Here is a 22,925-nt window from a genome sequence, read left to right as displayed (position 1 = left end):
ATTCAAAATGACACTGGGCGGTTTGGGACAAATTTAAAGTCTGGTAAAAACCACAAAAACAAAGCAATTGGTAGTTGTGCACCATCACACCAAAAAACTCTTGAAACCTCTCTTAGCGGGGCCTAGTGCCCATAGGAAGAGACTGGTCTTCAGTCTCTTTTAAAGGACCACCATGATGGAAAATGTTTTCTTTTTGGTTCCCATCAGGTGACATTGACAACTTTCCTGAAACATAGTTTACTTGTCAGTACACAGATTTGCATCCTTTAGATCAGGGGTGTCAAACTCAAGGCCCATGGGCAGGATCCGGCCTGTGGGTAATTAGATCTGGCCCGTGGGGCCACCGTGGAAACAGCGAAAGGCTGGCCACGTGCTCTCCTGAGTTCTGTGGCAGAGGGTTACAGGAGGCCGTCGCAGCTGAAAACGGAGCTCAGGAGCCCGTTTTCACTGGGATAGCATTCGGGCCGCCACAGGCACCCCTGATATGAGTGACATCGAGCTGGCCACACCCATCTTGGCCACACCCATCCCAGCCCCTGAGGCAGGTGGGAAATGCTCCTGGTTCGGACTGGATTGCCCAATCCGGTAGCGATGATGGCGGCAGTTCGGAGAACCGGTAGCAAAAATCCCTGCCCCCACCCGCCCATGCCCAGCTGAGCCATGCGATCATCAGAGGCTTTTTTTTAACTTTTAAAAGCATTTTTTTCTACAACCTCTTCAGCTGAAGAGGTTGTAAAAAAATGCTTTTAAAAGAAAAAAAAAGCCTCTGACGATCAGGCAACTCAGCTGGAATCGTCAGAGCCTTTTAAAAGCATTTTGTTTACAACCTCTTTGGCCGAAGAGGTTGTAGAAAAAATGCTTTTAAAAGGTAAAAAAAAAGCTTCTGACGATCACAGCTGAGCAGCGCGATCGTCAGATGCTATTTTAAAAAAACTTTTAAAAGCAGTGCTTTTAAAAGTAAAAAAAAAGATTACGCGCCACAGCTGATCTTCCCCCCCACACACTGTTCTACTTACTGCACGCCTCATTTTGGCATGCACTGCGTGCACACCTCGATTTGGTGCATGGTGCACACTGCAAATGTGCAGCCAACGAATCGGAGTAAACCGGTTCAGATTTCACCACTGCCCTGAGGTCAAACATAGCCCTGATGAGGCCCTTAATGAAATCGAGTTTGACACCACTGCCTTAGATGTTTAGAGATTGGCTGATATGGTTAAGATTTTTAAAGGCCTATTGTTGTTTTTTAAAAAAGAAAGAATAAAGTGTCTCTTTGCCAAGTCTGTTTTAGCAGAGCAGTATTGATTTCTGGGCTGCAAGGAAAAAAAACAAACAAAATCCCAAACTTAAATGTTGCAATATTTTCAGGATCAGACTCAATAATAATAATAAGAGTTAGAGGTTTAAATATATTTCTCTTTAATTATAATAGGCATTCTATATTCACTGAATATTCACAGATAGAAGCAAAGAAAATGGTGAAGGTGGCTCCTTATATATACAAAGGGTGGAGCCAAGAGTGGGAGTGGTGAATTATGAATACATTAAGAGTCAAAGAATAAGTTAACCCCTGATATCCCATATATACATTATTTACACATTAGGGAATAAGGCATTTACATCTGACAAATCCCCCTCTAAATGCCGGTTCGCTATACAACACCAATTACATTCAGATTCAGGACAATATAAGACATACAATTTGGAAGTTAAGTATTTGTGCTGTTTAGAAGGTAAAGGCTTCGTCAATATGTCAGCTAATTGTTCAGAGGTATCACAATGCACTGCTTTGATAAATCCATCTTGAGACAATTGTCTCACATGCTTAAATTTTATATCTATATGCCTGGATCTTTGTCCAATGGCATCGGATCTAGATATTTCAATGGCTGCTTTATTGTCTTCATGCATAACAAAAGGCAAAGCAGGTTTTTTCCAAACATCTGAAATTAAATCATTAAACCATACAAGGTTATTTGCAGCTTTGGATAAACAAACATATTCCGCTTCTGTGGTTGAAGTGGCTACCAGTTCTTGTTTACCAGTGTACCAGTAAACTGGACAGTCATTTAACAGAAAAATATAACCAGAAGTACTTTTTCTGCATGATATATCACCAGCCCAATCCGCATCTGCGTAACATGTAAGTTTTGGTTCTTTATTATCACTAGGTTCTAATACTAGGCAAAAGTCTAATGTACTTTTCAGATATCTTAAAATTCTTTTGACAGCTTCCCAGTGATACATTGTTGGTTTGCTAACGTGCCTTGATAATAAATTGAGTGGTAATGCAATATCTGGCCTAGTCCAATTAGATATATAAAGAAGTGAACCTATGACTGATCTATAAAATGTATTATCCTTGAATTCAGGAGAAGATTCATCAGTATTTCTAAGGAAATCAGTTTGCATAGGAGTGTCACAGGGTTTGGCATTGTTTAAATTGCATTTGTTTAGAAGTTCAATAATCTTATCTTTCTGAGTAAGTTTGAATCCCCTTCTAGTTTTGTTAATTTGTACACCAAGGTATTTGTTTACTTTACCTAGAGATTTCAACGAGAAATGTTCATTTAGCTTGTTTACAAAGATTTCTCTTCTCTCTTTGTGTTTTCCTATATATAAAATATCATCTACATAAATCAATACAAATTCAATGTAATCATCACTCTTTTTGACAAAGAAACAGTTATCAGCAGTGGTAGCGTTGAAATCCATGGTCTTAAGTACTTTTACCAAGCAATCGTACCATCTTTTGCCAGATTGCTTTAATCCGTATAAACTCTTGTTCAATAGCCAAATTTCATTTTTATTAGTGTATTGACTGTGAGGTGCTCTTACATATATTTCCTTATCTAGTTTTGCGTGTAGATACGCAGTCTGTATGTCATATTGAAATACATCAAGATTGAGTGCGGATGCTACTACTAGAGCTGTTTTAACACTCTCTGTTCTTACTGTGGGGGAGTACGTGTCAGTATAGTCCTCCTGATATTTTTGTGCATAACCTTGTGCAACCAATCTAGCTTTGTATAGGGTATTGCCTCCTTCTAGGTTCTTAATTTTATAAATCCACCTGGTACCAATAATTGTTTTATCTTTAGGTGCAATCGCAGGTGTGAATACATTTAATCCTTGCAAACTTTCCATCTCTTTTTTCATAGCTAGTTCCCATTTTTCCTTTTCTTCACGAGGGAGTTTTAATACTTCCTCATATGTATTAGGTGTTATTTGTTCACCATCCATATGCATTATGTAATCTCTGTATTTATTTGGTATTTGATTTCTGTTGTTCCTAATAGCTCTTTCAGGTTTGCTATGGTAGTCATGCAAATATCTTGCTTCCTTTTTTGTTAATGTGTCTGTCTTTATTTTGTGTTGACTATTTGTCCATGTTTTGGTTTTGCTTTTATTTTTGTTGATATTTTGATTTTCTATTGTCCCTTCCTCACGAGATTTTGTATCTTTGCATTTATTTGGAAATATTTCATTAAGATGTAATTTAGACCAGTTGGCCTGTTCATGGAATACAGCTGTTCTGGAAACTATAAATTTGTTATTATTATCAATGAATCTGTACCCTTTGGTGCCAGTTTCATATCCCATAAATCTTAGTCTTCTGGATACGTTTTCTCCTTTTCTTCTCAACTGTTTAGGTATGTGTACGTCTGCAGTGACCCCAAATATGTGCATGTGTGCTAATTTTGGTTTCCTATTATACATCACCTCATATGGTGTCTTATTCACAATACTGGACCAGGTTCTATTTTGAGTGTAATTTGAATAATGTAAGGCTTCTGACCAAAATTGTTTGCCTAAACCAGCATCCTCTAATGTGCACCTAATCATGGTTTGTAATGTGGAATTCTTTCTCTCTGCAATCCCGTTCTGGAACGCAGAAAATGGACTAGACGTGTAATGTAGCATTCCTCTATCCTTTAACCATTGGGAGAATTCTTTAGACATGAATTCACATCCCCTATCTGTCATAATTTGTTTTATTCTGATATTATGTTGTGTTTCTATGCGTTTGTAAAATTCCTTAAATTTTTGAAAGGTTTCATCCTTGTGTTTTAATGTGTAAACAAAACCATAGCGACTGTAATCGTCTACTATTGTTAGGAAGTAACGTTTTCTATAAGTGATTGATGGAGTTAATGGGCCAACTAAGTCCATGTGTACTAAGTCAAAAATTTTGTTAGTTGATCTGGTGGATTTTTTTGGCCTGGGACTAGTTTTTAGTTTAGTAGATTTACATACTGAGCATTCCAAATAATTTTCACAATTTTTTATTTTGACACCTTCTGCGTGTTCAGTCATTTTTTGTACTACAGGAAAACTTGCATGTCCTAACTTCCTATGTAAGATGTGAGCACACTCGTCATGAATTGGTTTACCTATTTTTGGTTTCTTCTCATTGTGTGTATCTGTGTGATCATGAGATATTTTACATTCATCATTGTCACTGTTACTAATATTTTCATCATCTGCCTCAATACAATCTTCCATATTTGAATCAATGTTATGTAACCATCTTTCTTTTGTTATCAGATAGGGTAGGCCTCCTTTAATCATCACAGTGCCTACATTTGTTTTATTCTTCTCTAAAGTTGCTTTCCCCTTTGAGAAAACTATATTGATGTCAGAATCTCTGCTTAGTTTTATGGCACTTAGTATGTTATGAGGTATTTCTGGTATTAACAATACCCCCTCTATTTTTCCTAGACCAGGCAAGGTCACATTCCCTCTGCCTAATACTTGAACTTTTTCTTGATTAGCTACCTTTATTACAAACTTATCTTCTGTAAATGAAGACAATATATTTTTGTTATTAGTGGTGTGATTAGTTGCCCCAGAATCAATAAGCCAATTATTGTTCTCATTTTGTTGCGTTTTAGTGCTGTCTTGTTTATTTAGTCCATTCAGTGAACCAGATTTTCTCTCTTTTGAATTTTCTCTGCCCCCTCTACTTTCTCTGTAATTTGGTGGGCTTCTATATTTATGTCTATCTGTGGAAGACTGTCTATAATTGTATTTATTCCTATATTCTGACCTATGTCTTTCCTTTGAAATTTTGGGACAATCTCTTCTATTGTGTTCCCTGGACCCACAATTGTGGCATTTAAAAGTTTCATTATATTTTTCTTGGAAAGCTACCTTCCTAAAAGATTTGTGTTCTGTGTGATTGCTATAACGATTTTTTCTTGAATTGTCTTCTGCTATCAATTTGTTAGACAGACTTTCTATTGATAAATATCCTAGATTGATGGTGTCTAAGTGTGACATAAAACTATCCCATGATGAATCAAGTGAGTTGATAATAACACTTTTCATTGTTTGATCTGAAATCACTTCCCCCCTCAAATGCAGTTCAGCTCTTATTTTGTTTAAAGATATTAAATGCTCACTTATGGAAACCCCTGGTTTTACTCTGGAAGAAAAGAAGTCCTTAGACATTCTTGTGGTGGTAGCTACACTATCGCTGTGAAACAAATTAAACATGCATTGAATTATTTCTGAAACAGTTAGATTTGGTTTGATGCTATGATACATTGCAGGAGACACGCTAGATATTATTAAGAAAAATGCCTTATGGTGTAAACAATCTATTTTTAAAGTCCAAGGTCTTCTTGGGGGACTAGTGATAAAAAATAGTAAATTTTCTTTCATAAAGACAACCTGGAGCTGTTGGTACCATTCTTGCAAATTAATGCCATCAACCCTAAGTTTTGGGAAGTCACTGGGTAAGTTTCCCACATTATTTTGTCCATTACTTACAACCTGAGGTAGTCCGTGGTCTCGCAAGTGTAGGAAATTGCAAAACGGCATGGGGATGCTCGCAACGAGTCTGCGCGGTTCTCTGGCCAGTTCAAGTCTTTCCGGACCGTCTACGTAGTTTCGCACATGCGCGTTGTTCATTTCTTCTTTGGCGTCGTCGTGGAAGGTTCTCTCCATTGTAGCTCGCTCGCTCCGCTCCTCTTCAGACGAGTCGGTCTCTGGCTCGGTCTTAGGAGTTCTGATGGCGGCGACTGTTCTTCTCTTTCTTTTGGGTGCGTTGGCACTTGTTTCGGTCTGCGGTGTAGGGCGGAATCGACATGGCTCTCTGGGCTCGGGCGTCGTCGCTCTCGAAGTCAGGATGGGAGCGTGCAGGTCTTGAAGTATCGGCTTGTTCGCTTGCTTCTTCGTTGGCGCTTTGGAAATTTTTAATTTTGGCCCAAATGCAGCAAAAAGTGTCTTCATTGCTGACTTTACTTGGGATTTCGTTAAGTCGTCTTCACTTTCTGATTCTGGCTCTTCCGAAGAGTTTGAATCCTCCTTTTCACTTTCGTTGTCTGATAACGTTTTTCGCGCTAGAAATTTTGAACTGAGCATTTTGATTGGCTCTGCTTCGCTCACTTTGGAGGCTTGTTGAAACCAAGATGGCTGCCATTCAAAATTTTGCGCGGGATCACATTTTTTCTTTTTCATAACGACTTTCTCTGTAGTCATATCACTCACAGTTTTTTGGTCTTTGGGTTTCTCTTTAGCGATGTTTTTCTCTCTCGCTGCTCCGCTGTTCTTCAGCATTTCTTGGAGGTTCGCGATGAGGCTTTCATCATTCTTCTGGCTTTTTAATAACTTCAATATCTCTGACCTGAGTTCGTTATTTTCTATTTCGATTTCCTCCTGGCCATCATTTTCATTTATTAATTCTTCTTCTTCAGTGGTGTATTCTCCGGATTCTCTCGAAATCGCGTTTGTGGATTCGTTGATTATTTCTTGTTCAGTTTCTATTTCTTTGCTGTAGGCCCTGGTGTTGGGCCTATCTTTCTTAGACATTTTTAGGTATTTATTGAGTCAATTAACCATCCTCTGCTACCAGCTTGTTGCAATATTTTCAGGATCAGACTCAATAATAATAATAAGAGTTAGAGGTTTAAATATATTTCTCTTTAATTATAATAGGCATTCTATATTCACTGAATATTCACAGATAGAAGCAAAGAAAATGGTGAAGGTGGCTCCTTATATATACAAAGGGTGGAGCCAAGAGTGGGAGTGGTGAATTATGAATACATTAAGAGTCAAAGAATAAGTTAACCCCTGATATCCCATATATACATTATTTACACATTAGGGAATAAGGCATTTACATCTGACATTAAAGAATACTGTTCTTTTAATTTTTTTTTCCTGCAGAGCTTCAACACCTGAGGACCAAAGAGACTCAGTTAACAGACAGGATCCTGGCAGATGGTTAGTGCCTGTCCTTCTCCTCGCCTTGTTTCATGTTCCCCTCGTGAGAATGGATGCTTTTTTCTCAAGTTAAGAGATTGTTCAGCCAGGAAACAAAAGGGGGTCTATAATACTATCAATTAAGGAAATACACATAGATTTTTATATCCTTCCTTTTTTCAAAAGACTTGGCAGAATTCCTCTTTTGTAGAAGCGATGAAGCTCCTAAAATTGAAGTTCCAGGTTGATCAGGTTTACAAATGGCTGCCAAGCTGGGCGAGATAGACAAAACCTTATAAACAGATGTAAAATTCTATTCTAAATGGACAGGTGATCCTGGCAGCTTAACATTTTGACTCAGTCAAAAAGAACAGGATGAAAACAGTGGTGAAATCCAATTTTTTTTACTACTGGTGCTGTGGGCGTGGCTTGGTGGGCGTGGCAGGGGAAGGATACTGCAAAATCCCCATTCCCTCCACACTCTTGGAGGAAGGATATTGTAAAATCTCCATTTCAATCCCACTCTGGGGCCAGCCAGAGGTGGTATTTGCTGGTTCTCCAAACTACTCAAAATTTCCACTACCGGTTCTCCAGAACCTATCAGAACCTGCTAGATTTCACCCCTGGATGAAACCTAACAGGCACTAATACAAAATTCTTTATTTACCAACAAATAAGGAATTATGCATTAATGGTAGATAGATTTTAATATATTATATTTCTTTATCATTCCCTATCTACCTTAATGGCAACAATTTAAGGTACATGGATTATTTCAAAGTTGTTTTATTGCTCTCCCGCCTCCCAAAACCTGATTGTCAACTCCTTTGAATATTTTACAGAGACAAATAAATGTGTAGAGAAGTCAAATAGGTGTAGTGTGGGGAATACTGCGTATGGGTTATTCAAAATACATGTGAAAAAAAATTGGATCACAAGGTGACATGAATCCACAGGGGCATATATTGTGACCCAGTTTAGGGGTGAAGGTGTTGACCTAGAAACCAGGAGACTGTGAATTCTAGCCCACCTTAAGCATGAAAGCCGGTGGGTGACTTTGGGCCAATCACCAGGAGACTGCGAGTTCTAGTCCCACTTTAGGCATGAAAGCCAGCTGGATGATTTTGGGCAGTCACCAGGAGATTGTGAGTTCTAGTCCCACTTTAGGCATGAAAGCCAGCTGGATGATTTTGGGCAGTCACCAGGAGACGGTGAATTCTAGTCCCATATAAGGCATGAAAGGGATTGACCAAGTACAGCCAGCATTTGTTAATGCAACAGGGTTACAAATTAGAAAGACAATTGTTTGTTTTTGGACTGACACATTGCATGAAGTTTCAGAACAATCAGATCATTTATTCCCTCAAACAATTGTATTCGGTTCCCTTTTGGGCTTCTGATACACATGCTGGACAGTGATGGAGAGAGTTGAGTAGAAATGTGCTGCAAAATTTCAGACAGCACACAGCTTTTCATCTAGCTTCAGAGCAAAAATAGCTCGCTGCCTGGAGAAAAACCTTTTTTGTTCTCTTTTTTAAATGGGATTATAGTTGGTGAGGATTCAGGCAGAGAGAGTACTGAGGTTAAAGTTTTGAAATGTTTCTGTAGGTGGCTAATCTGATTATACTGGAAACTCAGATGCTTCTATCTAGTGAAAAGCTATAATTGTCATAGCTGACATTTTCATTAAAATGTCGTTAAGAATAAGGCTTGCATGATCTCACAAGGATATCCTGTTTTATTACCTATCTATCTTCTAGTTATTCCCCAAATCCAGCTGGCCCAGCTGTAATGATTTCGGGAGCTGAGCGTAAATCCATCAGTACTGCAATTATTATTATTGTTTAATCTGACTTGTTTAATAACGCCAATTCATTTGAAACGTTATTTGGGATAAACAGAATTATGGATTGTTTTGTGATCAAGTCTATACCCCTGTATTGATAGTCTTTTATTCCGAATAGTTACTGTAGAAGTGGAAAGCAATGGAAATACCGATTTCCAGAGAGGAAGAGAAGGAGGCGGAGGAGGTACAATATTTGTAAAAGTTCTGACGATTGCATTCTCATGAAAGTATGAGCTTGGTAATATATCCTGTAACTTTACTTAAAGGAAGGCTTTCAATACCCAAAAATCTATTATGATAATTCAGGGGCATCCATTGCTAGTTTGGTGTAGTACTAGCCTAGAAACCAGGTGACTGTGAGTTCTAGTCCCGACTTCGACATGAAATCTGTCTGAGTGACTTTGGGCCAATCATCAGGAAATTGAGAGTTCCACTCCCATTTTAGGCAAAAAAGTCACCCAGGTGACTTTGAGCCAAATGCCAGGTAACAGTGAGTTCTAGTCCCATCTTAGGTATGAAAGCCTGCTTGGTGACTTGGGAGCAATTACCAGGAGATGATGAGTTCTAGTCTGGCCTTAGACATGAAAAGCTGATTAGGTGACTCTGAACCAGTCACTTTTTCTCAGCCCAGCCCATTTCACAAAGTTGTTGTTGTGGGAAAAATAGAAGGGGAAAGGAGCATTATTATACGGGTAACTGCCTTGAATTATCTATATAATAATAAAGGTAAAATAAAAATCTAAAAAATATTTATTATAATTGCCATATTGATTTTTTTGACCCTTACCCAAAAAATAATCCCCCATATCTATTATTTTTGCCATCCTAAACCATAACTTATCGAGGAAAAAATATGTGGGTTTTTTCTTCTACCTTCAAAATGATGCTATAGGGCACTGCATGCCAGAACAACTAGACACAAAGACAATTTCCCCCCATGTCTCTGCTAAACAACTAATTCCCACAACACTGTCAAACTATCTAGTAAGGCTGTAATCTATTATTCTTCTCATCTTTCCTATCTCATGATCTTCTTTTGACTATAATTTTGTTGCTTATAGCTTATGATTTATATTGTTTACTTAGTATCCTAGTATGATTTATATTGATTGCTTATTTAGTATCATGTGACAATCACTGTGTTGTATCTTATGATTTGTGATGAATGTATTTTTACAATGACTATGATTGTGATTTATCTCTCGTCCTCCTCCTCCTCCTCCTCCTCCTCCTCCTCCTCCTCCTCCTTCTCCTCCTCCTCCTCCTCCTCCTCCTCCTCTTCTTCTTCTTCTTCTTCTTCTTCTTCTTCTTCTTCCTCCTCCTCCTCCTCCTCCTCCTCCTCCTCCTCCTCCTCCTCCTCCTCCTCCTCCTCCTCCTCCTCCTCCTCAATTCTTTATTCAAAAAATAACTTCTGTTAATTCTTGGAGTAAGTTACAAAACAGGATTTGTCACAGAATCTATTTTTTGTTCCTTGACAGATGTTCCTCAAGAGTTCAGTGACCTGACTCTGAACAACCATGAAAGATGTAAGTTAATACATTCTTCTGGACAGGTGCAACTGTTGTCTCCTTGAAATTCTTAGATTTCCAGAATAACCAAAGACATGATGGATAATGAACCCTTTGATTAACTTTTTCTTTTTTACACTGGCACAGTGAGATGCAGATGGCTGAGCAGCATTTGAATGTAGATTTTTTCCACACTTAGTCCCTCCTTCAATAGACCAGGACATCTCAATGAACCTTAGCTAATACAGGTTGTCCTCAACTTACAACAGTTCACTTAGTGACTGTACAAAGTTACAACAGCACTGAAAAAAGTGACTTAGGACCATTTTTCACATTTATGACCTTTGTAGCATACCCATGATCACATGAACAAAACTCAGATACTTGGAAACTGGTTCATACTCATGACCATTGCTGTGTCTCATGGTCATGGGATAATCTTTTGCAACCTTCTGACAAGCAAAGTCAACAGGAAACCAGATTCACTTAGCAACCGGGTTATTCACTTGACAACGGAGGCAAGATCTATCATATAGATCAGGGATGGCTAACCTTTTTGCCGTTGTGTGCCAAATGCGTGGGGAGCATGGGGGAATCACACATGTGCGTGCCCATACTCATAATTCAATGCCCCCCATGCCCCTCTCCCCATGCATGTGTGCATGACCCCCCCACCCACCATGCTCCCTGCACTCTAGGAGCCTGGGGAGAGTGAAAACGGCCTTCCCCAAAGGCCCTCCGGAGGCCAAAAACGGCCCATTTCCTGACGGCCAGAAGGTCTGTTTTTCTCTCTCTCCAGGCTCCAGCGGCTTTCTAGGAGCCTGGGGAGGGCGAAAACGGCCTTCCTCACCCTCCTGGAGGCCTGAAACAGACCATTTCCTGACTTCCAGTGGGCCCAGAAGGCCCTTTTTTCACTCTCCCCAGGCTCCAGAGGTTTTCTAGGAGCCTGAGTAGGGCAAAAACAGACTTCTGCACCCCCAGAGGCCCTCCGGATGCTGGAAACAGCCCATTTCCTGACTTCTGGTGGGCCCGGAAGGCCCGAAAATCAGCTGGCATGCACTGGAGCTGAGCTAGGGCAATGCTCGCATGCCCACAAATATGTCTCACCATATTACGTGCCATAGGTTCACCATCATGGATATAGATCAAATATGTAGATACTCAGGAGAAGAAAGTGGAAAGGCTGGTGAGGAATCCTGTTCGAGGTAGATCTCTTTGGTCCATAGCTAAAAACTGATGCACCTTGATCCATGATTGAGATTCATACTGAAGCAACATTTTCATCACTTGATCCCTGAGAGGCCTGTGATGGCCTTTGGTCTACGTTAGAAGTACACAGAAGTTCCAATCTTTCACCATCTGGTCTTAAACAAAAATTCTCTTAAGACAGTGGTTCTCCATCTGTCATCTGCAGGCCCCCAATGTCCTCACAGGGGGTCAATGAAGGGCTTGAAGAAATGTTATGATTTAAATCTTGAGTTAAGTCTTGGTGATCCGTGGCCACACAAGGTATTTAAAGGGGGTCTATGGTGAAGAAAAGGTTGAGAATCATTGCTCTAAGAAATTTCATCTTGAGATAGACTTCACTCCTCATATGGCTTCCTTCAAATCCATAGATATTTGTTATAAATTATTTGATGATTTGATGTTTGTTTACTAGGAGGAATCCATGGACATTTTTAATGCCCAACGTATCTATTTTTCTTTCAGTTTCTTCAGACGTTGAAAGCAGTGGAGTCATTGAAACCTTCAGAGGAGGGGGTACTGTATAAGTCTTCATATTTCATTATGAAAACACGTAGAAAATGTACTTTAACATACTGTAACAGCATTGCCAAAAAGGCATTAAGAGTTGTTAACCTAATCTTGCAAAGCTTCTTCTCCGGTAATATTGTATTGCAAACTAGGGCAAACAAAACCTTTGCTAGACCAATTCTCGAATACAACTCATCTGTCTGGAACCCACACTGCATATCAGACATAAATACAATTGAGAGAGTCCAGAGATATTTCACAAGAAGTGTCCTCTACTCCTCTACCCGCAATAGAATACCTTATGCCACAGGCTTGAAATTTTGGGATTAGACAATTTAGAACTACGCCACCTTCAGTCTGACCTAAGCATAGTACATAAAATTATCTGCTATAACATCCTATCTATCAATGACTACTTCAGCTTCAACCACAACAACACAGGAGCACACAATAGATACAAACTTAAGATAAACCACTCCAAACTCGATTGCAGAAAATACGACTTCAGCATCAGTGATCAATGCCTGGAATGCATTACCTGACTCTGTAGTTTCTTCTCCAAACCCCCATAACTTTAACCTTAGACTGTCTACTGTTGACCTCACTCCATTCCTAAGAGGTCTGTAAGGGGCGTGCATTAGTGCACCAGCGTGCCTACCGTCCCTGTCCTACTGTCCCCATTTATTTGTATCCATTTCCTGTATTCATAATTGTGTTTATACTTATATCTGTTATCTTATACATGCCTGACAAATAAAATAAATGAATAAATAAATAAAACTTCAACATGGGGTGAACCATAAGCCATTTCAGGAAGCACCAATTTTTTTTCAACACCCAAATGGTCTTAGCCTTGCCTAAGGGACAATGTGGTTCAAAACAAATATCTTATTCAAATATAAGAAATTCTTGTATTTAGTAAAAGCTCATGGGGGACTTCCTTCCTTCCTTCCTTCCTTCCTTCCTTCCTTCCTTCCTTCCTTCCTTCCTTCTTTCCTTCCTCCTTCCTTCCTTCCTTCTTTCCTTCCTCCTTCCTTCCTTCCTTTTCCTTTCTTTTTCCCCTGTAGTTTTCTTGGCCATTTCTGGAAGTGATAGAAGTTTGCTTCAGCTCATTCTGTTAAGCATCAAATTTCTGTTTTCATCATCTGTAAAAAGGAAGTAATAGAAAAGGTATTTGATTGCTTAGAGAGGCACGTTTTGAAATTTTCCTGATCAAGGAAATTACAAAAACCATAAACATTATCTGATATGGTAACACAAACTTTTCTTGTGTATGTTGCTTTATAGCTGTAACCCAGAAAGATGCAACTGTTGCTTTTGATAATTCAGAACTAAGAGGTAAGGTGGTACTTGCTGTTTGTTCCCAGGGTGAACAAGTCTTCAATCCTGCTGTGGAAAGTGTTTGCTTAATTTACATTTATTGGAAACACATGTCTTCCTTTTATCCTGGCCTTTAAAAAGGGTGTAGCTGAAAGTAACCTGGCTTGCAAAGACTTTTATGCCATGAGTGACCTTGCTAGGAGTATATACATATCTTACATCCAACATTTCCTCCTAACAGTTGTATCTCCCCCCCAAACCTCCCACCCAGTGGTGAAATTCAAAAATTTTCCCTACGGGTTCTGTGGGCGTGGCTTGATGGGCATGGCTTGGTGGTCATGTGACTGGGTGGGCATGGCTTGATGGTCATGAGACTGGGAAAACCAACTATCACACTGTACACAAAAATAACACAAAAGCTACACAACTGACTCACACACAATGCAAAAGCATCTGGACTTCACACAAAATGGGCCCTGCAACAAGCAGGAACCTCACAGAGAGCTCAAAAACAAACTATCACACTTTACACAAAAATACCGGTTCGGGCAATAGATGGTAAAAAATGCTTTAAAAAGTAAAAACAAAAAGTTCTGACCATTGCGTGGCACAGCTTATTGTCACAGCTGATTGTCACAACCTATTGCCCGAACCGGTAGTAAAAAAATGCTAAAAAAATTAACAAAAAGTTCAGACGATCAGCTGTGCTGTGCTATCGTGGGAGCTTTTTAAAACTTTTTAAAGCATTATTTTATTACTGGTTCCCGTGAACCAGTAGCATTTTCACTACCGGTTCGGGCGAACTGCCCCGAACCGGTAGTATTTCACCTCTGCTCCCACCTGATAAGGCAATATAGCAAGACTTGGGAGATTGAGTGGGGGAAAAACATATTTATACTTGTCTTAAATTAATACAGATTCTAATGTCCTATTAAGAAGTAAAGGAACCTGAGATATTCCTCCTGGGCATGCTACCAGAAAAGTATAATAAGGGTAATACATATTTAATTTTACATATTTTAACAGCAGCCAGGATTGTATACGCACAATATTTGAAAAATGAATAAATCCCCCCAGATGAAAATATAATCAAAAAAATAATGGAATGTGCAGAAATGGATAGGTTAATGTTAAAAATTAAAGATAAAGAACATTCTGAATATTTTATGACATGGGAACTTTTTTTAACAAACGGTTAGTCAATAGATACAGAGATCAGATGGATGGGTTTATATGAAATATGGATTATACGAGAAAGAAAAATTGATTAGTAAACGTTTTGATGCTTATATGATTGATGTTAATATGGAAGATAGTGTACTTTATAACAATGATTGATAGTATCTACTATATGTTTGTATGTTGATATGATTATAATGATTATGAAGATGTTTAAATTTTAACCCTTTTGTTACCTAGAAATGAATTTAGAAATGGAATTTGTGATATAAAAACAATAATTTAAAAAAAGGGAAAAAAGAAGAAGTAAAGGAGTTAATTCTGCATCTTTCCCCAGGATTGTCAGAGAGCTATTTCACTACCATAAGAACTAGATCCACTTCACCTGGGATTAGCAAACCAGAAGCAGAATTCATGCCAACTTCAGAATTTCCAAGACCAGCAAACAGCGGCAAGTAAAATTCCTGTTGCCACAGGATTCATTAGAAAAAAAGTAAAATTAGAATATTTTTAGAAGAGATAACCAGACAACGTATAGAGATGAAGCCAGAAGTATTTTGTTTAGGAATATTTCCAGGGATATATGACAACAACAACAACAAAAAAAATTACAATACTTAATTATACATATTACAACAGCGGAAAGAATAATATATGCACAAAACTGGAAAAATAATAATATACCTACACCAACAGAAGAACATTTGATTAGAAAGGTTTTGGAGAGTGCAGAGGTGGACAAGCTCACAAAGAAATACAAGAAAAGGAGGAAACAGAATACTATATGGCAGTGGTGAAATCCAATTTTTTTTGCTACCGATTCTGTGGGCGTGGCTTGGTGGGCGTGGCAGGGGAAGGATACTGCAAAATCTCCATTCCCAACCCACTCTAGGGGAAAGATACTGCAAAATCCCCATTCCCTCCCCACTCTGGGGCCAGCCAGAGGTGGTATTTGCCGGTTCTCTGAACTACTCAAAATTTTCACTACCGGTTCTCCAGAACCTGTCAGAACCTGCTGGATTTCACCTCTGCTATATGGTATGGGAGAAATAGTATGGATGGTTAGAGGAGAGGAATAAAGGGCAAGGAAAGAGTAAATGAGGAAGATATAGGAGCTGAAATGTAGTTACAAACAAGTGGAAATGGAACGGACACAGAATGTATGATTGAAATTGAGTACGTTGTTATCTTTATGTATATAAACCAATATTAGAATCGTATGTAGAAATGATAAATTGAAGTAAGGGAGAAAAATGGATACGTAAGAAATGTTGACTGATGCGAAAATGTTGAAAAGAAGAAAATTGCAAAAATTTCTTTTTTTGTTTTCAAAAAAACCTGTTTAATAAAAATTATATACATATAAACAAAGAGAAAAATAGGCAGTGCAAGACATCTGTGTCTGTATGTTTAAAGTGCGCCTCTACTTTTTATTTATCATCATTATCATTCTAGCTTTTGTCTATTCACGGCAGGATGGAGAAGGCCTTTTCTGCACCAATACTTTTTATATATAAGACACTTATTTAAAGTGAGATTCATGGAAGGATGGCACAGGGTTTTGATTATTTTTTTTTCATTCAAGAACGCTACAGGATTCTGCTCTGTTTTTGTTTTCTTTAATAGATGTTAGGTCCACTGCAGAGGTGGTATTCAGCCGGTTCACTGGAACCGGTAGGAGAAATCGTGGATGGGTCTGCCTACCTGCTCCAGCTCTATGCCATCCCATTTAGTTACATTTGTGAGGTTGGGCGAATGCGTGGAAGGCACGCGCACCAGCAAAGCACATGTGCGGCAGGCCGGATGCATGCGTGCATGGGGTGCATGTGACCAAAGCATGCATACTCACATTTGCAAACCGGTAGGGAAGGTAAGTGAATACTACCCCTGGTCCACTGAATCTAAAAAGGCATCTTTGTATCCCAAAATCCAGGCCATCTCTTCAAGATCACTGGGGAGGAAACTGTGACATTTTCTACGATGATTCCAGAAGCGTCACCACCTCCTGAAGACTCTTTTAGAGAAGGTACGAAATGCTTTCACTCAACCCAATAATTTCACTGGAAGAAAAGAGAGGAGACCTACAAAACAGTTAGTTTGAGAGTTAGTTGAGTGTTGTACATGAAAGAAAAAATGTAAATAGAAAAGAAGTGTATTAATTCTTCAAGAGGTGTAAAAAAAACCTCCCTTTCATGACTCTGGAATCCCTTAATTCGGGGTAGAGTTGTGGCGATTGGTTGCAGCTGAGCATTTATTAGCTGGATGCCCTCCCTGACACCACGCGGAGTTCACAGCAGATATTTTCTCGTTGTGCCCTAACAGAGAAACCTCTGCCACGATCTAGGATTGAACTCTCAACTTTCTGAGTGGGAGGCAAGCGCCTTCACCACTAGGCCACCACGCTGCTCCTTTAGGAGATACCTTGGGTTTAATTGTTATTTTTTTAATAGCACACAGAAGTTATATCAACAACTGCCATTTGCTAGTGGAATGGACAGTTCCAGAAAAATGGGTCCTTTATCCCAATTCAGCCTTATCTTTCTGATGCCCAGATCTTCTCTAGATGGTTGGAAGATAAAGGGGAGAAAATCTGAGGAATATGAGAGATGCAGCAGAAAAGGGAATTCTGTAGTCATCTGTATATATACTCAACCGAATAAAACTGTGAAACGCGTATCTCCTTTCCTCAGTCTGTGATCGTTTCTCCTTCCTGCAACGGGGCGAGAACGGAAAACTCAAACAAGAGTTTCCACAGTTGGGTGAGATGCTCTACTGCTTGACTGACCACTGTCCAGAGGAGTTCGAATTATATGGCTGCTTTTGTGGACAAGAGGGAAGAGGACATCCGACGGATGAACTTGACAGGTGGGTAACATTAAAAGCAAAACAAAGGAATCGCCTATGCTCCTAGAGCAGCATGCATTTGGTTAACTTAATTCTTCTATCCAGGCATGTGGGCCCTAAATCAATATTTGCGGTTAACAATAAAATAAAATGAACCAGAGGGGAAAAAAAATCTTCCCCCGTTTCTGCTCAGCAAGAGGTAGGATTGCTGCCTACTTCTTGCTGAGGATATTAGGGTAGGATATTAGATATTATGTACCACATGTGCCAATACTGATGTATTCAATTTAATCATTATGTAGCATGTATTCAATATGTTACATTGATGTATTTCCATTGTGTTTATTGTTTATTTTCTTCTATTATTATTATACTACTCTTCCTCTCTCCCTCCCTCCCTCCTTCCTCCCTCCCTCCTCTCTTTCTCTCCCTCCGTTCTTCTTCCCTCCCTTCTCTCTCCCTCCCTTCTCTCTTTCTCTCCTCCCTCCCTTCTCTCCCTCTCCCTTCTCTCTTTCTCTCCTTCCTTGTTTCCTTCCTTCCTCCCTCCCCCCTCCATCCCTTCTCTCTTTCTCTCCTCCCTCCCTTCTCTCCCTGTCCCTTCTCTCTTTCTCTCCTTCCTTCTTTCCTTCCTTCCTCCCTCCTCCCTCCATCCCTTCTCTCTTTCTCTCCTCCCTCCCTTCTCTCTCCCTCCCTTCTCTTTTTCTCTCCTTATTTCCTTCCTTATTTCCTTCCTTCCTCCCTCCCTCCCTCCCTTCTCTTTCTCCTTCCTTCTTTCCTTCCTTCCTTCCTCCTCCCTCCCTCCCTCCTATAAATAGATAAATAGATAGATAAATAAGATAAATAGATAAACAGATAAACAGATAAATAGATAAATAGATACTGCTTTCTGGGTTCTACTAGTTGCGTTGCTGAAGCAACAGGATCCAGATGGTACCAACTCTGTCAGATCTCAAACGATGGGCAGTAATCATAGAGAGAGAGAGGGAGATGGTCCTCTTTGCCCCTCACCTCCTCTTGTGGCTGGCTCTGCTTCCAGCCCATGTCCCATTGTTGACCTGAACCAGATGATATGATAAAGCAAGAGAGAAAATAGTTTTCAAAATATGATACCAGCAAGGTTTATACCAATGTAAGGAACGCTGCAGTCCATGTAGGTAGAAAATGGTGTCGAAGCGTTAATTCTCTTATCCTTTCCATCTAACAGATGCTGTTTCTCCCATCAATGCTGCCTGGAACAAGTTAAAAGACTGGGATGTCAACCAGAAAAAAAATCAAGATCTGAAGTTGTGTGTTTTGATCACACACCAACATGTAAGTTTTGAGAGAGCAGTGTCCAAGATACACCTCTTTCTTAAGTGAAATATTTTTAAAAGAAAAAAAAAACATTTTTCTCTGGTAAATATAGGAAATTATTTGGAAATATACTTTCCTATATTTCCAAATCATGGAAAGGATTTTAACAGAGTTAGAATTGAATCAGATCTTTAGAAATTCATCTCCCCAATCCATAACGAACGTATATTTTGGAGGGGTGCGAGTATCAAATTTGTCAAAACCAAATACTGTAATCAGTTGGAATCCTTGGTGCTTTGAGTTTAGTTGTTTGATTACAGACGTTTCATTACCCAATTAGGTAACATCTAGTTGGTGAAATCCAACATTTTTTACTACTGGTTCTGTGGGCATGGTTTGGTGGGCATGGCAGGGGAAGGATACTGCAAAATCTCCATTCCCACCCCACTCCAGGGGAAGGATACTGCAAAATCCCCATTCCCTCCTCACTCCTGGGGGAAGGATATTGCAAAATCTCCATTCCCACCCCAGTCTGGGGCCAGCCAGAGGTGGCATTTGCCGGTTCTCTGAACTACTCAAAATTTCCTCTGCCGGTTCTCCAGAACCTGTCAGAACCTGCTGGATTTCACCCCTGATCTTCGTGCTCCCTTCTAGAACTCAGAGGTTAGTTGGGGATTGCCTGATGTTTATTATACAGCTGGCTTGCCTTGTTAGTGTTTGTGGAAATCTGCTTTTTCTTCATTCCTTCATTCTTAGTAGTTCTTTGAATGATCGCGTCTTGTCTCTATAACATGCACTGCATACTCTTAAAAAGAGGTGGGGCTTTGATTGCCAATAGCCAATAGCAGAGATTATTTGTAGGTCAGGGCAGAAATGAGGGGGTCCTTGGTGCTCTCTGAGCTTGGTGGGCTTTTTTTGCAGATGCTCCATTACCCCATTAGATACAGTAGTGGCCAAAATTGTGGAAACCTTTTGGGGAAAGTGTATTTTTGAGGTTTGATGGCTAATAACACCACTTTTTTTTGGAGTTTCAAGATAGTCCTATTCCACTGCTGGAATGGCCTGGGAATAGCCCAGACTTTAACCCAATTGAAAATCTACGGAGCCGACTAAAGAAACTTGTTAATCAGAAGCGACCCAGCAATAAAATCCAGTTAACAGAAGCAATCATTCAATCTTGGTTTCACATTAGAACAGCTGCAGAACTAAAAGACTTGGTTCACTCCATGGGAAGACGTTGTAAGGTCATAATTCACGCTAAAGGTTACCCAACTAAGTATTAACTGACATAGTGATAATTTTTATATACAGTATCTCATTTTTTCTACATGTTTCACTTTTCTTCTTTGTACTGTAACTGCTAATCCTGTAATAGCAAATCCTTCATAAAAGTTATTGCATTACATTCTTGATTAAATTGTGGGGGCAATAAGCTGACTTTGTATAAAATATACAAAAGTATGAAGGCTATTGCTTAACGCATTTTAAGCCGCCCTGAATCTCTGGAGAAGGGCGGCATATAAAAAATAAATAAAAATAAAAAAATAAATTATCTTTCCATTGATATATAATTTTATGGTACTACTCAGTGGTGGGATTCAGCCAGTTCGCACCACTTTGGGAGAACCGATTGTTAACTTTCTGAGCAGTTTGGCAAACTGGTTGTTGGAAGAAATCATTAGGGCAGAGAACCGGTTGTTAAATTACTTGAATCCCATCACTGGTACTACTCCAAAAAAAAAAAAGTGGTGCTATTAGCTACTTTTAGTAAATACACTTTTCCCAAAAGGTTTCCACAATTTTGGCCACTACTGTAGTGAAATGTTAGTGATGCTAGTACTGATAACATTACCTAGTTGGGTAATGAAACATCTGCAAGAAAACAATGAAGCTTGGAGAGCATCAAAGATCTTGTCAAGGTTCCACTAACATAACCCGAAACCAAAGAACTCCGAGGCACGAGATCTCCCCAAAGAACATTTTATTTGGGCATGTCACATTGGCACAATGCTGGTGAAAACCAGATCTATGTTCCCACCAGTTCTTCCCCCCTCAATTAAAAGTAAAAGTTTGTCACTTCCCCAGAGGTGTCAATCACACAGTCTAATCAGCATACAGTCCAGACGTGGGATGGTCTCAGTCTCCACCTTCAACCACCTGCACATACGACCTTGGTTCCCAGGGGAAACAATGTTGTTTTGGTTATAGCACCCCAGTGATCTCTACACCCCCCTCCCTATCCCTCATAACCAGTCTGTGTCAGCACTGAAGCTTTGAAGCAAAGAAAACCCCCCAGTAGAACAGGAAAATGGCCACCAGCCAGCCAGCTTCAGGGTTGACAGATCTCTTATTTGATTGCTTGGTTTGTACCTCCTGTTTGACATCATTGGCTCTCTACCCCATGGACTCTGTTGCTATGATGGTAAACACTTCCCACAATCATTTATTTATTTATTTTTAAAATTTTTATACCGCCCCCTCTCCCGAAGGACTTGAGGCGGTGAACAGCCAAAATTAAAAAAACATGCAATATAAACATTAAAATATACTATAAAACAAAATTAAATTTATCTTAGGCTTCCCCCAATTTAAAAACCCCTTACCCATAAAATTCACCAATTAAAAATTTTTTAAACCAGCCCGGCTTGCTGAAATAAAAATGTCTTCAGGGCCCGGCGGAAGGTCCGGAGGTCCGGGATCAGTCGTATTCGTAGGGGTAGCTCATTCCAGAGGGCAGGTGCCCCCACAGAGAAGGCTCTTCCCCAGGGGGGGGGGTCGCCAGCCAGCATTGCCTGACCGATGGCACCCTGAGGAGGCCCTCTCTGTGGGAGCGTACTGGCCGGTGGGAGGTTATCGGTGGCAGAAGGTGGTCTCGTAAATAACCGGGCCCTAAGCCATGGAGCGCTTTGAAGATGAGAACCAATACCTTGAAGCGCACCCGGAAGACCACTGGAAGCCAACGCAGCTCACGCAGGAGAGGGGTCACATGGGAGCGCCATGTCGCCCCCCTAAGTACCTGTGTGGCCGCATTCTGCACCAGTTGGAGCCTCCGAGTGCTCCTCAAGGGGAGCCCCATGTAGAGAGCGTTGCAGTAGTCATGACCTTATTGTAGCCCCTGTGAGATTTGATGCAGAAGCTACTCTCCACCATCTTCTTTTCTCTCAGGTGTTGGATGGACCCTGTGTGAAAACCTCCTGTGTTCCTGCGATAAAGCTGCGGCCGAATGCATGGCTTCAGCCCCATTCAACGAAAGCTGGAGGTTGCCCAGCAGACAGGCTTGCCAAGAGGACACACTGGCTTGCCGTGGGGCGGGGCGTGAGAGGCCTCCGAGCAGCCCTCCCAGAGATGCCAGAACGTCTAGTGAAGAAGAAGAAAGTAGCAGCGAGGAGGCAGATCCAGCTCAGCCCCTCCTGAGACGCGGGAAAAGAGCAATACGGAATGGCAGGCGAAGATCCAGAATGGTCCCATTGCAAACAAGATAATCTCCACTTCTCTGTCCAGCTACAGATCTACTGGCAATGTTGTTCAAGAAGCAGCCAGTAGTGTATCTATCCTATATGGCTGTCCGGTCTTTTCTTAAAAGCCTCCAATGATGAAGCACCCACAACTTGTGAAGGCAAGTTATTCTAGTGATTAATTTTGTTCTCAGAGTTAGGAAATTTCTCCTCAGTGCCAGCAACTTTGTGGGTCATCCATCCATTGAGGCTTTTAAGAAGAGACTGGACAGCCACTAGTCTGGAATGGTATAGGGTGTCCTGCTTGAGCAAGGGGTTTGATTAGAGTAGGGGTCTCCAACCTTGGCAACTTTAAGCCTGGAGGACTTCAACTCCCAGAATTCCTCATGGTGGAAGTTGAAGTCCTCCAGGCTTAAAGTTGCCAAGGTTGGAGACCCCTGGACTAGAGAACCTCCAAGGTCCCTTCCAACTCTGTTCTATCTTAGAAGAACAACCGGTTGTAAATGTGGGAGA

General features: G+C 40.2%; 1 protein-coding gene and 1 long non-coding RNA gene across 2 annotated transcripts in view; both read left to right on the top strand.

Annotated features, from left to right (window-relative positions):
- The window catches only part of LOC117675807 (otoconin-90), an 87,544-nt gene extending 64,824 nt beyond the window's left edge, over positions 1 to 22,720 (top strand). The window contains exons 17-23 of the mRNA XM_087890762.1: positions 7,177 to 7,233; positions 9,177 to 9,242; positions 10,537 to 10,584; positions 16,754 to 16,846; positions 17,511 to 17,685; positions 18,869 to 18,975; positions 22,123 to 22,720. Coding sequence (XP_087746888.1) covers positions 7,177 to 7,233; positions 9,177 to 9,242; positions 10,537 to 10,584; positions 16,754 to 16,846; positions 17,511 to 17,685; positions 18,869 to 18,975; positions 22,123 to 22,439 — 863 coding nt within the window. The 3' untranslated portion in view covers positions 22,440 to 22,720. The remainder of the gene's footprint in view (positions 1 to 7,176; positions 7,234 to 9,176; positions 9,243 to 10,536; positions 10,585 to 16,753; positions 16,847 to 17,510; positions 17,686 to 18,868; positions 18,976 to 22,122) is intronic.
- Positions 12,290 to 15,270, top strand: LOC148114962 (uncharacterized). Its single transcript, XR_015733443.1, has 3 exons — positions 12,290 to 12,327; positions 13,609 to 13,659; positions 15,158 to 15,270. It is a non-coding gene; the product is annotated as an uncharacterized LOC148114962 (long non-coding RNA).
- Positions 22,721 to 22,925: the final 205 nt, after the last annotated feature.

The sequence above is a fragment of the Pantherophis guttatus genome, chromosome 3 (genome assembly GCF_059756535.1).
Source record: "Pantherophis guttatus breed Tessera chromosome 3, ASM5975653v1, whole genome shotgun sequence".
Classification (NCBI taxonomy): Eukaryota; Metazoa; Chordata; class Lepidosauria; order Squamata; family Colubridae; genus Pantherophis; species Pantherophis guttatus.
Note: the sequence above shows the minus strand (reverse complement) of the source record. Positions and strands in the feature narration are given on the sequence as shown.